Source organism: Eptatretus burgeri, chromosome 9 (assembly GCF_056783735.1).
Source record: "Eptatretus burgeri isolate ZD-2024b chromosome 9, Ebu_testis_v1, whole genome shotgun sequence".
NCBI lineage: Eukaryota > Metazoa > Chordata > Myxini > Myxiniformes > Myxinidae > Eptatretus > Eptatretus burgeri.
In genome coordinates this window covers 102832380-102849910 of record NC_140969.1, presented here as the reverse complement: position 1 = coordinate 102849910, position 17531 = coordinate 102832380, and the positions used below count along the sequence as shown (strand labels likewise).

Sequence of the window (17531 nt, the reverse complement as noted above, 5' to 3'; positions counted from 1 at the left end):
CCCATGGGGAAAGATTATCGGGTGCTCAGCATCGAATGAGCCATGAGAGATTTTGTTTGATCAACAACGGGGAGAACCGTGGGATTTATGAGCACTCACTGTAGGATCTGCATTCAGGCTTCACCCTTTCCACCCCACAAGGATGCGCAGCATCCCCGAGATCAGTTGCTTCAACTGTGCTACGCTGTTGACATTTTTTGGACAAGATCGACGGCACCAGTTTCTCTGACACTGGAGCAAGATCACGTGGATTTGTTGGTCAATTTTGGAAGACTCGTAGGTTTTTTTTTTCACTCTGCAGCTGTGTCTACTTCTTTTGTTTTTGAACAAGGAGAATCGGATTACACGAGTTCACCAAAGAGCAGCCTCCATTTTCAAGAAGCACAGTGAATTCGTTTTCTTTTTTTGCTTTAAACGAGATAATGCCGATGTTAAGAGAAAATGTTTTGGAGAAAAAGAACGTTTTGCTGAAGACGCTACAAGAATGCTTTGGATTTGTAAGAATCCTTATTGCTGTGTCCGTGTCGTCCTGCGTTGCGGAACCCTTTCTTCAGCTTCAGAAGCGTCTATCTCACTCTTCTCTCCAGGGCTTCAAAGAGGTCACACCCCCCCCCATCTCATGTCATCCCCATCCTTACCCACAATCTTCATTACCCCCATTAACCTTTACTAACCCAATACTTTCTTGCAGGTTACTCCCCCCCCCCCCCGCCCTCCTTTCTTTCCTCCTTTTTCAGTTCGTTCATTCGCTGGCTTATTGTGTCGAACAGTTGCCTCACCGTTACACTGACAGTTCATTACCTCCGTCACCTAGCTCTTTCACGAGCCTCGATCTTGTAAAGTTTGCCATCCCTCAGAGGGGACGTTAAGCTGGACGGCGTCTGGATGCATGACATGGTGGACTTTAAATATACTATGGTGTCTTTTGACAAAGACTAGGTGAGTTATCATCAGCACCCTAATCAAGTTACAAATTATTCTTCTTCTTACTACTGATAAGGTGAAGGCAAACCACCTCCAGCACAGTCGTCATTGCCAAGATGCTGGTGCCGCCATTATGATAGAGAAGGATCAATTGGATATCAGACTCGTGGACAAGTTTTCATTTACAGTACCTTCAGAAAGTATTCACACCCCCCTTGAGTTTTGGCACATTTTGTTGCGCTCCAGCCTGAATTTAAAATTGATTCAATGAAAAAAATATTATTTTCACAGATTTACACAAAATACCCCATAATGACAAAGTGAAAACATGTTGTCAGAGTTTTTTACAAATCAATTAAATATGAAAAGCTGACATGTCTAATTTACATAAATATTTTCAAGGCCCGAGTCAATACTTTGTCGAGGCGCCTTTGACAGTGATTACAGCTTCGATTCTTCTTGGGTATGTCTGAATCAGCTTTGCACATCTGGATTTGTGGATCTTCTCCCGTTCTTCCTTGTAGATTTGCTCAAGCTCTGAAGTTGGATGGGGAATGTCGGTGAACAGCGATGTTCAATTCTTTCCACAGATTCTCAATGGGATTCAAGTCTGGACTTTGGCTGGGCCACTCAAAGGACTTTCACATTGTTGTTCTGAAGCCATTCCAGTATTCCTTCGGCTGTATGCTTGGGGTCATTGTCTTGTTGGAATGTAAATCTTTGCTGCAGTCTAAAGTCTAATGCACTCTAAAGCAGGTTATCCTCAAGGATTTGGCTGTATTTAGCTCCATTCATTGTTCTCTCAATCCTTACAAGTCTCCCAGTCTCTGCTGCTGAAAAGCATCCCCAAAGCATGATGCTGCCACCACCGTGCTTCACTGTGGGGATGGTGTTAGATGGGTGTATGGCCTGAATGCAAAACACTTTGTCTGCCGGAAACCGAGTACAACTCGAGAGTTCAATTTTCATCTCATCAGACCTCAGAATGTTTAACCTCATGCTCTCTGAGTCTTTCACGTGCGAACTCCAGGTGTGCTGTCATGTGCGTTTTTCTCACGATTGGCTTCCATCTGGCCACTCTCCCACAAAGCCTAGATTTGTGAAGTGCTGCAGAGACTGTTGTCCTTCCGGCAGTTTCTCCCATCTCGGCCAAGGAGCTCTGTAGTTCTGTCGAAGTGGTCATTTGGTTCTTGGTCACCTCCCTGACCAAAGTCCTTCTTGTCCGGTTGCTCTGTTTGGTCGGATGGCCAGCTCTAGGAAGAGTCGGGGTAGTTCCATATTCTTTCCATTTCCGAATGATGGAGCTCGTTGTGCTCTTGGGCACTTTCAACACGAGAAATTGTTTTATACCCTTCCCCAGATCTATGCCTTCTCACAATTATATCTCGGAGTCCTCCGGACAGTTCCCTGGACTTCATGGTCGAGGTTCTGCTCTGGCATGCACTGTCAACCGTGGGACCTCATATAGAAAGGTGTGTTTCTTTTCTAAATGATGTCCAATGGATTTAATTGGCCACAGGTGGACTCCAATGAAGTTGTAGAGACATCTCAAGGATGATCAAAGGCAATTGGATGCACCTGAGCTCAATTTGGAGTGTCATAGCAAAGGGATTGAATACTTATTGACACAAGCCATTTCACATTTTCATTTTTAATGAATTTATAAAAAATTTTAAAAGCATGTTTTCTCTTTGTCATTATGGGGTAATTTGTGTAGATCAGTGAGAAAAAAATTAAATTTAATCCAATTTAAATTCAGGCTGTAACACAACAAAATGTGACAAAAGTCAAGCGGTGTGAATACTTTCTGAAGGCTCTGTAGATGATATGCAAAAGGAAAGGACGTACGGAGACCTCATTGTTAATTTTTTTCAAATACATAAGAAAAACATTGGGAGACAAACCCCAGTTAATCCATTGTCGGAGTAAAAGGGGTCGATTCCCAAAACGTTATCCTCTCCTTGCTTTGCACCCAAGTTAGCATACCTCGATCAACTTCATGTTGATTTCATCCATGAACATTTAGTTTGAGTTGTCTACCCTTTAAAATCTAAAGTTCTCATTTCCCTCCTAGTGGGGCAACTTAGCATAACAATTGTGCATTTTGTGAGGAAAGCACCAAATTTGGCACACTAGTAGCCTATCATATTATGAACAGATTTGGATATTGGGCCATCTCAAATTCAGCCGCTGATGGCTGTGGCAGCCATTTTCCACTGCCATAAAAAATTTTTGAGATGGCCCAACATCCAAATCTGTTCATAATATGTTAGGCTACTAGTGTGCCAAATTTGGTGCTTTCCTCACAAAATGCACAATTGTTATGCTATATTTAGCTAAGTTTCCCCACTATTCCAGTAATTGTCGAGCTTAGCTTTTGTTTTTATGATTTATTTATCCTTAGCATCCACCAATCATAACATTAGCTTTTTCATCGAAGTGATTTTGTAATTTAATTTATTTATTCATTTTTTTAGCCTTTTTATGATGATGAAAAAGCCTTGTAGTCTCAGTTGGAAGTTTGATTGGCCGTGTGCGTGTGTACACGCATGCAGTCCCGAAGTGTGGACAAACAGCACGCAGTCATCAACTACGACCCGATATCAGATGAGCATTCCCTGAAGGACCTTGGCAGCCTGAACGGGGTGAGTGGATTGTTTCAAAACAACAATTTTATGCTTTAGTCCATCAAGGATTACATACTTGCTCGAGTAGCCTCGCGCGGCTGTGTGCCATTTGGTTGTATCACGGGGTAAATTGAGAAGTTTGATTTTGCAACTTCTTGTGAACTTCCAAGTTTCATTTTAAACGTGAATGCGGATTCATTATTTTAGCTCGGTTATGGATAATGTTTAGGTTTGGAGTGGGTAGGAGTTATTTTTGTTTGTTTGTTTGTTTATGATGATGCTCAAATTGAGATAATGAGGCCGTTATTTCACGCACAATTTAATGTAATTTACATTGTGTATGTTCCAAGTTTTATTTCTATGCAGGTGTCAAGGCTCATGGAGCAGCAGATCGACACAAGTTAAAGGCTCAGCAGACAAAGTGGGGTGAAGGGGTGACAGGAAGACGAGAACGTAAGGATACATTAATGTACGAGTAAGGGAACTACAGGTGAAAGGGGTCAGATTATCAGCGGCATCGTAAAGCTTAGAAGTGGCCTGGCGGAAGTCTCGAGAGCTGTGTGACGTGGTTTTTGAATCCCGGCCTAGTTATAAATGGTCACCTTAGTGTTTGGCATGCAGGGCAAGGTGGCCATGCTGTTCCTCAGAGGAACCTTATTGTCACGTCTGCAAGCATTAGTTTGTGGATGCTCATGATCCTCCGGTGTCCTTTGTGAAGAGCAAGTAGTTATCGCCAACACCCTGAACAAATTACAAATTCCTGCCTGAACTGTGGATAGCAAGTGGTCTGGTCATCTTGCTAGTGTGGTTGCCGTCTGAGTAGCAACTTGTACAACGCCATAAATACAAAACTAAACAGGTCGTTCCCCTGTTTCACGTAAATGGCCTTCTTTGGATACGAAGTGCAGCCGATTCTAAAGTTCCGAGGTTGAGGGAGTTTGTAATGGGGGAGGCTGCAAGGTGTTGGTAGGATGCAGACTTTAAGGCCTCAATAACACCACCACAGATTGTTCTGTATGTGAGCGTTAAGCCTGGACTTTGAGAAGGGAACAAGGATTCCTGTTAAAATGCATCCAATCCGCAAGGCCAGGAGTTTTGAAGTGAGAGAGAGCAGGAGGAGTGAGATTGAAAAAGAGCCGGAAAAACACTGCAAGGCCACTAACCTAGCTCTGTGTCGAGTGAGATGCAGACCGACTCGACCTTCTGTCGAGACGTACCAGTGACACAGTCGAATGAAGGTGAAATATCATAAGATGCATTATATGATCAAATTGAACTTTAAATTCCTTCCTTTTGTACCCTTAATCTCAATGTTCTGTTTTTGCAACAATGATCTATCATACAATTGCATATGATTGTACTTGCCATCTCTCATTTTTCTTTCCACAGACATTCTTGAACAATGAGAGAGTTCCTGACCAAATGTACATGTCCTTGAAAGCTGGTCAAGTCATTTCCTTTGGCTTTGATATCCTTTTGATTTCATATATGTGTGTATATATAATATTGTTAAGGATTCGGCGACGGAGGGATTCTCAACCCACTCCGGCCATCTCCGGGGTTTATAACGCCGGCTGGCTCAGCACAGGCCTCGGGTCACGCGTCTTCAATCGCGATACCAACGTAATCCTGGACCTTACCAGTTGGGGAAATAGAACCCCCGGTTGCAGACTGGTTTTGTCAGATGCCGAGCGTTTTCTGCCAGTCTGTAACCATTTTGGTTTTATATGCCAATCGAACGGATCGTTCCTCGACGCGACACAAATTAATCCATAGCGGCAACTTCATACGAACCAACCATATTTATTGGGGAACATCAGGGAACATGACACAAGCAAAATATCCACGACAATGTTTTGATTCATAATCTTTTACCCGTTCTTAACGAGGGAACTACGGATTACAGGTTTCGAGGGGGGTCCCTACCGAGATATGCCTTAAACAACATACAGACAAGACAGACAGACAGCATGCAGACAAGATAGAGTACTTGGTGATGTTTCATGGATGAGAGGAAAGTGTCAAAAGCACGAATGTCGCTCGTAACAAGCCGATGTCCACAGATTCAAGCCCAAGCTCGAGCACGCTGCGTGGCAAGATGGCGGCGCCGTACTCTTTCTTCTCAAGGCACCGCGTGCGCACGCCCTCCTCAGCGCGTTCTGGCCCCACATAAGGTCGACGGCACAAGACCGCCAGATCGACGATGGGTCTCAGCTGGTCTCTCACAAGGTCCAGCACACAGGTCCAGGCCTGGCCTGTTCACCAGACAAGGCCAAATCGAGGTGCCGGGCTCCGCAGGTGGATCGACAAACGTGTCGAGCCGTGAGGTGAGTAAGGACGGAGGCTCCGTGGCCAGACGCAGGTTGAACCTGTCGATCACCTCCTCATAAGAGTCGATCGCCGACTCGATGTGCAGGCCGCCTCTCCCACTGCCAAAAAGGCAGACTCGACGTGCAGGCTGCCCCTCTTGCTGCCAAAAATGGTAGAAATCGGCGCTCTCAGGTTCAGCTTCTCTCCCGGCAGATTCAGCACTGTCCCTCCTTCGTTCGCTCGCTTGCCTCTCAAAGCCGACTGCCGTTTCTCTCATGGCAGAATCACCTCCGTTCTCTCAATTTCTTACCACTTTTTTCCTTTCCTTCTCGCCTCGAAACCCGAGCACGCCTCGAAACCGACTGTTCCCCCAAAACTGAACCACTTCACGAGGTATTCGTTTGCTCGCTTCCAAGCCACTTGCTCTTCCCCCTTTTCAAAGCCGACAAACTCCTCCCCCCCCCCAGCTCCACCTCCCTCTCCAGGCCACTCCCCCCTCAGCCGACTGGGCGGGGCCTCGTCCGGGATGGGGAAGGAAGAAGAAGAAGCCCTCGGCACCCCACCACTGTACGAACAATAAACATGCATCCTACATCCCCCGACACACATGTAACGTCCATTTACCGAACAACCTGACTAAACATGCATTTAATGGGGGATCTGAGCTATTCCTATATTTAGGAGCCTAATAAGGGCCATTTCCGTCACAATATATATATATATATATATATATATATATATATATATATATATATATATATATATATATATTCCTATACAAAACCTTCGGATTTTCACAGCAATTATAAAGGCACATTTGTTGCTCTGCATTGCTTTTGTTACCCCATGCTCTTGAAGTGAAAAGCAATTGGGTCATTTTGTCTCTGTCTGTCTGTCTGTCTCTGTCTGTCCGCATACATCAGCTTATGATCGAGGAACAACTTCATTTAAATTTAATGTTATATTTTGAACATGAACTGGAAAACAAAGCTGCAGTTTAACAGTGCTTTGGCTCTGATTTTGTCCCGATTGCGCACGTGCAGAGAGGAGTTAGATGATTTTTTTTTAATTTTTTTTGCTCTGTCTGCAAGGCCGGTAGTGAAAAATAAAATTGATAAACATTCCAAACAGGAAACCTACTTTTTAAAGGACGTCATAAAGGACACAAGCAATAGGAACGAAGAACTAATGGAACGTGTTGGATTGGGTGGCGTAAAAGACGCTGCATCAACGGCAGTAAACCTCCAAATATATTTTTTTCTACAACCTTTAAAATCTTTATTTTATTTCAATTGAATTATATCTTTGAACACTGCAGAACACAAATCACCTTGTTGGCACTTTCAAAACCCTTTCATTTAGCAGTACTTGGACAAAATATTAAGATATTGTACATCTTCTTGACCAATCAAATTTTCCGCTCGCAGACCACCCCCCCTCCCAATATCCTTTTTTCTCAAATCATGCGAGGTAAGGTGTTCTATTAACTCTCCAATTTGCCTGTCACCTGCGCAGCGGGAGACTGTGTGTGCGTGTGTGTGTCGGTGTGTGTGTGCGTGTTGATCGTTCTCTCCATAATTCGTGTTTCAGAAGTTGGAACACAGTCCTCCCAGGACTCGAAGTATCCACCTCCATTTCGGTGAAGGATCATGATTCATGGACCAAGTTGTGTTGTTCTCAGAGTTTTGTTCCGAGGTCTCTTTTCAGGATCGTCACTGAGCCCCGGACGACCTCCAACTGTAGTTGGTTTGTGGTAATGTTCCCAGGGATGGTTTGTGGGATATTTGTGAGGTTCTTCTTCATCCTTCCAATTATCACTGGTACGATGTTGGTGCTCTTCAGCTTCCAGGATCTTTTCACTTCATTCTTGAGGTCTTCATATTTGGTCATTTTCTTGATTTCTCCGTTATTTAGACCAAACTCACTGGTTACTGAAACTTCAATTAACGATGTTTTATTTTCCTTTGTGTATCTGAGTTATACGTCTTGTCGCAGTGCTTTGTTTTCCATGTTCACGTTTGGTGAGATCATTAGGTCGTACGTGAGCATCATGTCCTTGTTTTCAATGATTGCCTTTGGTTCGTGTTTCCACGAGTTTTGTGTAACTGGGATATTGAAATTTCTACAGATGTTCCAGTGGATTACTCAACATACCTTGTTGTGTCTTTGTGTGTACAGCTGTTCTGACATGAGTTGTTTACATCCTGATAGGAGGTGGCTCGTACTTTCTGTTTCTACCTTACAGAATGTACACCTGTCTGATTAGCTCAGTCCTGCCATTTATGAAACACCATTCATGTTGTATCTTGTTCTTGGACACTTGTAATGATTTGTTCTCCGTTCCAATTGAGCTGACCTCTTCTTCGCCATTCCAATGATTTTTCTTTTGTCTTTTTTTTTTTTTTTACAATTGTTGGGGCTATATTTGTAGCTGTTTGTGTTTGCTGCGTGACATCTTCGATTCGCACGTGTTTTTGTAAGTTTTTTTTTTTTCAAGGTGAGTGAGAGATACCTTTTCTGGTTTGTTATGTCCACGCTCGTGTACAAATTGTATTCAGTAGTCTGTTGCACGTTTCACGTGCACTACTAATCCTACAGTCGTCGCACTGTACACTTGATTGAGTTCAATCAGGCCGCCACCTCCTCCTTTCTTCGGCAGATACGTTTTTGGGATTCATAGATTTTTGTGGATAATGAGTTTCCTTGTTCTGATATCTAGTTTTCTGATTTTTCACTTCTGGCCAGTTGCGTAAAGGTTGCGGGGTAGCACCATTGACTGAGGGTACAGCTTTGCCACTGATGGAATGCCCTCTTCTGGTTAGGGCAGGAATTTGTAATTTGTTCATGGTGCTGACGACAGCTCGCCTACTCTTCGCGAATGTTACCGTGGGATCTTTAACGTCCACCAACAAATGCTGGCAGACGGGATGCCAGTTTCCTGTCCATCCAAGTGACGGCACACCCATTGATGAATCGCCCCAACTGTGAAACACCAGGTTGACAGCTGATAGCTGGGTCGGGATTCAAACGAGGCTGGATAGATTAGAGATGAGTGTGCGTACCTCCAGGCCATCCTGACAGCCCTGCCGTTCATTAATGTCGGTCATTGCAGATCATTGATGTTGACCCTTTGTGTTAGATGGACACCGGCTTGTCACATCCTTTTTTTTAGGAATAGAACACCTGGGTTCTTCACTTAACGGTGAGATGTGATGTGTCGCTGCTACACTGTTTACCTTAACATGCTCACATCCAAATCTGTACACTGTTGAAAAAGGAGAACACAAGGTGCCGGAAGAGGCTCTGCGGGTACGTAAACTGATACCGTTACACGAGTTCAACAATACTACTGTTTACTGCAGGACCTATTTGACATTATGACGATGAAACTGGATGTATATAAAAGAGATGGACATCTTGCGTTACTTGTTTGAGAATAAGCAGATTCTCTTCTTTTTTTTTCTTTCAATTGTCCATTAATCCAAATGTGAGAAGTCACAGTAAAGCTGCATGATGACATTTATAGGTGACTGGATGAAGGTCTCTATCATTTCATCTCGTGGTGCCCATCTTTGAACTACACACACACACACACACACACACACACACACACACACACACACACACACACACACACACACACACACACACACACACACACACACACACACACACACACACACACACACACACACACACACACACACACACACACACACACACACACACGACGGTTTCTTATAGATTTTGATCTCATAAATCCAAATCTACTTATTTTTTTTGTTCAACAACCTGCAGTGAGTTGTAAAAATGACTTTGCAAAGTGTGTTTTTGCCTCACCAATTGCGCAATCGATTACCCATAGTTCTTTGCATGTGTGATGTAAGCTCGAAGGAAAACCAATCAGTGAGCTGTAATCTTGGGTGCAGCACAGTTGTGCTTTCTCTCGAGTAAGAAAATAACAATAATAACTTGAGGGCTGCATTCGCTTGCAGCGAATACGTATTTGGCAACGTCATGAACTTTGACGCCTACGATCTCGGAAGATATAGGTCACACAACTTTGGTCAAATAAGATTTTTTGTAGCCCCTGTTGTGACCGATCAGAAAACGTCAGCGGCTAACCTGTATCTTTCCGTGGGGCGAAGATGTGGGGTAAAATGTGTTTTTGACCAAAGTCATGAACTTTGACCCCTACCGATCTCAGAATATGTAGGTCACACAACTTTGGTCAAATAAGATTTTTTTGTAGGCCCTGTTGTGACCTATCCGAATATGTCAGCAGCTAAGCTGTATCTTTCTGTGGGGCGAAGATATAGGGCAAAATGTGTTTTTGACCAACGTCATGAACTTTGACCCCTACCGATATCAGAAGATATAGGTCACACAACTTTGACCAAATAAGATTTTTTTGTAGGCCCTGTTATGACCTTTCAGGAAATGTCAGCGGCTAACCTGTATCTTTCCGTGGGGCGAAGATATGGTGCATAATGTGTTTTGACCTTTTGTGTGACCTTGACCTTAACTTTGAGAATTTCAAGGTCAAAAGTTGACACTGTACTTCCTTGAGATGGTCTCATTTCAAAGACATAATTGCTAGTGCTCCTAGACAAAAGCCCTAGGAGGATTTTTAGGGCAATGGATGTGACGAAAACAAAGAATAATATTAAAGAATTCCAGTAATAATAGTGTATTTGGCATGGAATTGCCAAATACAATAACAGCACTGATTATTTCCATCATGGAGTGTTGAATTCATGATCCATCAATGGAAGATTGCTCCAAAGTGTGCGCTTATAGTGGATGGAGAGTGGGAAGGTGGAGCTTGAGGTCGAAATAAATACTGTAGGTGATTATTACCATATAGCGATCAAGCACGACCTTTTGTGGACTGATGAGAACCGATTCCAACTCAGTATGGGTATCATCGGCGTTGTTACTCGAGGTTCACAAACAAAGCTAACATTCAAGGTGGCAAGAAGCGTCTTGAGAAGAAGAAGTTGGTGGAAGAAGGTACAACGTCTTGTTCCTCCGAGTCGGGTGAACCTCTGATGAAATCATGATGAAGATCACTGCGGTTCTCTGACAACTCAATTGGTGCTTCTGTCCTATTGTGATCTATTGTTTCTGAGTACTACGCATGGTAAAAAGCTGCAGTAACACTGAAAGCCACCCGCTGGAACGTGTACTGTAATGCATTCTCCCACCATGAACGGCACTCGTGAACGGCCTCATCGGCCGTCGTTGCAAACAGCAACCAAATCAGTTTTTATTGAGAAATCTGACGCCGGTCTTTTCATTGAAAGCCTCTGATCGTTGTCGTCTAAATCTTGTTGAAAGCCTCTTTTTCATAGTACTTCCATTGAGCCAGATTTGAACTGATAAAATAGGACCACTGGACCTGTAGCTTATCTGGGCCCTGGCCTTGTGTTGTAACCCAAATATGGTAGTATTCTGACTGGTGGGTCTGGAGAGGAAGGTTTTTGAAGGAATTTACCAAGTCTGTCATTTTGATCTACTAGGTCAAATAACCGGAACGAGCTTTGCAATCCACGTTACCAGTCAGGAGCGGAGCGTTGCTGCCAAATTTCAGCCGGAAAGGCCCAGCGGTTTGGACGGAGAAGTTGAAATGGGGGACGGACGGACGGTGCATGATGACGATACCTTATCTGGAAATTCGAGATAAGCTAAATATCTGAGAGTCTACTCCAGTACTCTATACCCCGTAGCAATCACCACACCCAGAGCCACTAGTAATTCCGATGTTGTCCAAGTAAACGGTCGGTAAAAGTGTTCGGAGTTGCTTGTGGATTATTGAACTTCACTGCACGTTTCATTTCCCCTTTCACACTCACTGTAACTACACTCGTTTTACAGATGTGGTTTGTTGGGGCACAGACAGACAGACACTTGAACATTTATCTGGTGTTGATACCAATTGATGAGCACTAATATGGTTCGATGTATTGATATAAGCTGCTATTGTTCAGACTTAGAAATGTTAAAGCTTTCAAGTTTTGATTTGTTTTGTTTTATTTTATTAGCTTACAGTTCTTTCTGGACTCGTTGCTCATATTATCCAACTTTGGCCTGACCCCTTTGTCAGCATGAGAAGTACACCAGGCACTTGCAGTTGGACCGCACGATTTGTGAAGGTAGTTCGACCGAGAGTGCCGTGCACAGCCATCCGCAAGCCTTCGTCGAAGACTCCATCATTCTTCCGGTGGAAAATCGGGCAGATGCAGGTGTGTACTGCATCACTTCCGTCCTGAGAAATAGGTGTTATCGTTCACGTCTTATCCTGGTCAAAATTAGATGCCAAGTCAAATAACCGCGATCTGCACGTGTGTGCACGTAAGCGAGAGAGATGTAGATCCGAGTTATCATTTTTCTTTCATCAGATCCGGGGGTGTAAGAACTCTGCACCGATCTGTTTAAGCTTTCACGATCTGGCAATTGAATGAAGGACCATTTTTTTTTTATTGAGCGTTGTGATAAATTATGAAAAGAATGCAACCTTTTTGTCATTCACCTTTTGGGATGTGTGAGGTACCACTTGCATTTGGCCTCCATCCCAGGGTTTTACTGAGAAAATCCTGGTGGGAATTTTATGTGTTAAAACTGCCGCAGTCCCCTTGGTCCTATCTCAACAAGGTGCTGCAATGTATTTCGAGTTGGGCCATCGAGTGTCACGTTCATGACGTGAACCCTTTCGTTTTCTGGGTCTCGCTTGCACTGGATTCCACACTCGCGTATTAATAGATAGACTAGCCGAAACCCCGTCACAGACGGATTCCGTTCCATGAGCCCAATATGACAACCAGTGGCGGCTCTTGTAAGAGCCGGATCCCAGTCGATGTACTCCATGGCCTTACCTAATGAGGCCTACAAAACGTCCTTGTACACGACATTTTTGGTGTACACTACTCCTTGTGAAGAAGTCCCCTGATTTGTGCACGTGTCTACTTTGACGTACAAACACCGTGTCAAAACTTCTCAGGTCACAGTACCGACAAAAACATGACGCGACCGCTACGAGGAGCACAAAATTGGTCCTTCAGTATTAATATATATATATATATATATATATATATATATATATATATATATATATGCTTCAGAGTTGAAGGTTGACTGTTGCCACTATGTGCGATGCACTCTTACAGGTACGAAGTTTCTTTCAGTCCAGGTCACAGTACTGAGAAAAACGTGACGCGACCGCTAGGAGGAGCACAAAATTGGTCCTTCAGTATTGTTGTGGTTGACGAAATTCGCAAACCACCATTCAGGTCCCGTAGGTGAGATATCTCTGTAAGTATATGTGTAGTTAGCCCAAACCCGTTGTTTAGAGGGAATAAATGTCATTCATTCGGGCTGCGACCCTTTTAGATAGCCGTTTTTCTTTTACTATCTTTATTTTGGACCAACCGCCATTACTACCACCACAACCACCACCAACCGCATCTCGACAACCACAGCCACCTTCTCCAGAACCGCCTTCACAACATCCACCTTCTCCACAACCGCTTTCACACACCAACCACCAACCGCAACGCCGCTTCACAACAACAGCAACGCCAACAGCCACGACCTTTACCGTCACATCTCGCCCTCGCAACCATCGCATCACCGCCATTCCCGCGCCGCTTGTGGGCACCGATACTGGACTCGTACAGGGCGCGCACCGAGCAGCGGGTGCAAAAACACCAGCCTTTCCGAGAAATCAGATCAAGAATGATTCACGCCCACTTCTGTTCCGTCCTATCAGCGAGCGTGGGGCGATTTGGCCCCGCCTCCAGGCGCGTCGGAGTATAATCGCCATATGCAGATTCACGGATCAAGAATGATTCACGCCCACTTTTCCTCCATCCAATGGGGGAGCGTGGCTCCGCCCCCGAGCCGTTCCTGATCCAAAAATCTGCATATGATTTCTCCTGTCGGACTATAAAGCGCCGAGCGCGGGGCGAATTTGGGAGAGTTGAGAAGAGGAAAGAGTTGGAGAGTTGTGGCGGCGGCAAAATCAGTCGAGAGAGTGTCTGTCGGGGTCCGGAGAAGCCAAGAAGCTTTGTGGAGGTCTGCGCTCGTGTCAGAGTCGGGGAGCTGCGGAGAGGGGAGGCCGGGAACGCGATCGAGGTCACAGTGGAGTCGCTCGTCACGGGACCCAAGCCAGCCAGATATCCTCTCTCCCCCGAGCATCAACAACCCCTCCCTGTTTCCCCCCGCGCTGAGATAGTGTGAGAAGGGGGCCCCGTTCCCACCCCATTCCAGGCAGTGCCAGCGAGGCCCGCGGAGTCGGGGCGCCGCCGCCATTTTGCGGCTCATCACCAGACGGGTAGGCTCGACGCGGTCTCGGCCCCAGGCCCGTCTGCCCCCTTATCATTGAGGGTGGCCCCTTTTTCTTTTGCTTTGGAGTATATGTGTTGTCGGCGCCGTCTGTGAAGTAAAACTGTGTAAGTGTTGCCGTGTGCTCGCGTAGTCGGTAGTAGATCTGCATTGTGTTTCTTTTGTTGCAATTGCTTTTTGTGCATAATTGTTGTGTTACTTTTACATTTGCTTTTGGTGCATGATTGAAATTGTATATGTGTGCTTTCCGTTTGCCGCGGAATAAATGTGTCTTATGTTGAACTGTTTTTCCCGTTTCGCTTCGTCTTTTCTTTAATTGAATCTCCATCTTACTTCAGGTAAAGGGTTGGTAGTGGGCTAAATATGCCCGATAATTAATCGGAACCGTCGAGGTTGACGATAACACCGCTCGGTTATCCCGATAGTACGGAACGGGTCGCTTAAAGTGGCCCGTGTCCGAAGTCGACCTGCGGCGAGGTGCGATCGCCCGGTCTACCCTCCGTGTGGGTACTTAGGTAGGTCGAATTTGGCGAACAACCCTATCCCACGCGGGGGGCCGATTGGCACGACCGTGGTGAGGCCGAAAGGCCCACCCGTGACTAGTTCCCGGCGTTAGTCCGAGAGGGTCACGACGGGATTGTCCGTCCGCTGGGCGACGTGCCGCGATTCGAGTTACGTGGCCGCTCGCACGCCGGCGGGCGCGAATTCGCAACAGTATTAATATATACGAGGTGTGTTCAAAAAGTATCCAACCTTAATTTTTCGTGCGTAAACAAATGAAGCTAGGGAGGCACGGTTTCGTGCACGTATGTAGGCGATCCGAATCCGTATGCGTGAATATTTTCCAGCCTGCAGAAGCTGTCAGTCGCCGACAGACCGCCGATGAGTGAGGAAGTATAAGTGAGCGCCGTCGGATTTTCGTTTTTGACAAAATGACGGAAAAACTTGAACAACGCTACTGCATCAAAATTTGTGTAAAGCTTGGCGATTCCCAAGTGGAAACGATCCGCAAGATTCAACAGGCCTTCGGGAACGAAGCAATGGGCACCACACAGATAAAAGAGTGGTACAACCGCTTCGAAGATGGTCGCACATCAGTGGAAAGTGAAGCACGTTCTGGTAGGCCCTCAACATCCCGAAATGAGATCGTCATTGACCAAGTGAGGACCCTGCTGATGCAGGATCATCGAATCACGATCAGAGAACTTGCAGATGAGGCGGGCATCAGCATTGGATCCGTTCATTCCATTGTGACTGAGGATTTGGGTTTAAGGAGAATCTCAGCGAAGTTCGTGCCAAAGCTGCTAACCATCGAGCAGAAGAAACTCCGTTTGGAGATCGCACAGGACATGCTGGAGACTGTGAACGGCGATCCCAACTTCTACAACACAGTGATCACTGGCGATGAGACCACAGTGATCCGTCATTTTGTCAAAAAAGAAAATCCGACGGCGTTCACTGACACTTCCTCACTCATCGGCGGTCTGTCGGTGACTGACAACTTCTGCAGGCGGGAAAATATTCACGCATACGGAGGATTAGGATCGCCTACATGCGTGCACCAAACCACGCCTCCCTAGCTTCATTTGTTTACGCACGAAAAATTAAGGTTGGATACTTTTTGAACACACCTCGTATATACAAGTTCCCTTGCAAGGAACTTTAATACAGGAGGAGGCCGTTCGGCCTATCGAGCCTGCACGCTGGTTGTTTGTGCTCTATGCTAAATGCTGAACGTCGAGCAAGGGTGGATGGATTTGGACGAAGCTTGGTGGACAGGTTGGGTGTGTGACGACAAATTCATCAGATTTTGGTGAAGTTCCAGATCCAGATACGAGAATTAAAAAAAAAAAAGTCATTCTTCACAATTTGGAGATTGGACCAAAAAAATGATATATAGGATGATATTTCAAAAAAATTTGGAAACATTAATTTTTCCTAACAAATACTACCTGTTGCTTTGCTGATGGGAATAATAATATAAGGGGGGGTGGAGGTGCGGTGGGAGAGACAGAGAAGGAATGTGGAGGGAGAGGGTGAGTCAGGAGAGTTGGAGAGGTGGAGGGGGTAGAGTGGATAAGGAGTGAAGGTGGTTGATTTAGCAAAGATAATGCTATGTTGTGCTTTATGCGCACACCCACACAAAGACGCTTCGACATATTTATGTGATAGATGCTTTCCTCGAGAACAAAGTTTCAATCGAAATTCATTACCTCGTTCTCTTTAAAATTTATTAAAAAGGGAATGCGCTCCTGGCAGAAAAACAAAAACTCAGAGGAAATTTTTCAAAGTTCCCATACTCGACCTTAACCAGTTTCCCACTCACCCTTATCCTCCCATTATGTTAATGAGTCGTTGTTTTAATTTGATATTTAATTTAAATTATTTTGCCTTCCTAACTCTGGAGATTCCCCGTGAAGAACCCAGATGTGGCCTCCTCACGGCGATCCCGCTGGTTAGTTATATTTGTTGCACTCGGTGAAACCAGCTCTCACAACCTCTGATCCTCAAACCTGAAGCCAGATTTCGATTATGTACTTTAATTAGTCCGTGAGAGCTCATTGTGGTTCCTATGCAAGGCAGGCCGAACAAAATTGTGGTTTCAGAAACCAGCGATTTAACAGAGGGCTTACCAAGATGTTGCGCAGCCATGTTGGTCAGGCTTCTTTTGGTTTTTCGTGATGAGCACCCCCTAAATTATCTTCAAAAGCGGTGTTAAAATTGTCCCAAACACTCGGCTTTCATCCATGCACTCCCTTGGAGTTCCCTCCTCATGTTTTGAAAGTTTGGGTCCACGAGGTTTCATGGTTTTGGAGTTATGGAGGAGACACACACACACACATTTATTACCTCTGCCATTTAAGGTGAAGGAGGTTATATTTTCACCCCTCTCTGTTTGTTTGTTTGTCTGAGTGTGGGATATCTCCAAAAGTTGTGCACGGATCCAGATGGGATATGGAGGACTGGTTGGGTGTGTGACGAGGATGAACTGATTAGATTTTGGTGAAGATCCGGATCCGATAATTTTAACGTGATTCTTCACCATTGAGAGATGGGGCCAACAAGATATATGACATGACATTTCCAAATACAAAAATGTGTTCTCATGGATCAGGCATTACGTGGCGGAGGTATGCGCTCCTTCTAGTTTACAATTGTGAGGGTCGCCATCCTCCATCGAGGCACAAAGCAGCACCGTAAGTTTTTCGCGGCTCAAAAAGTAGAGTCCGACTCGCGCTCTCTGCGTTGTGTTAATTGACAGATGTAATTGCATCAATTGGTGACGGTATTGCCCAGCAATGTGGCGAAGGTGGATGAAGTGCTGTT

General features: G+C 45.0%; 1 protein-coding gene across 8 annotated transcripts in view; it reads left to right on the top strand.

Annotated features, from left to right (window-relative positions):
- LOC147020774 (centrosomal protein of 170 kDa-like) overlaps window positions 1–17531 on the top strand; it is a 111088-nt gene that overhangs the window by 20864 nt on the left and 72693 nt on the right. For 7 of the 8 annotated variants that reach the window (XR_015061957.1, XM_085896413.1, XM_085896409.1 and 4 more), the window contains exons 3-6: window positions 3480–3569; window positions 4941–5021; window positions 9114–9170; window positions 11968–12106. Coding sequence is in view for 7 of the 8 variants with exons in the window: in XM_085896413.1 (XP_085752539.1) it covers window positions 3480–3569; window positions 4941–5021; window positions 9114–9170; window positions 11968–12106 (367 nt within the window). In the remaining variant the exon portion in view is untranslated. Of the gene's footprint in view, window positions 1–3479; window positions 3570–3593; window positions 4790–4940; window positions 5022–9113; window positions 9171–11967; window positions 12107–17531 lie in introns of those variants that run through there. The other variant, XM_085896414.1, reaches the window with a different exon arrangement.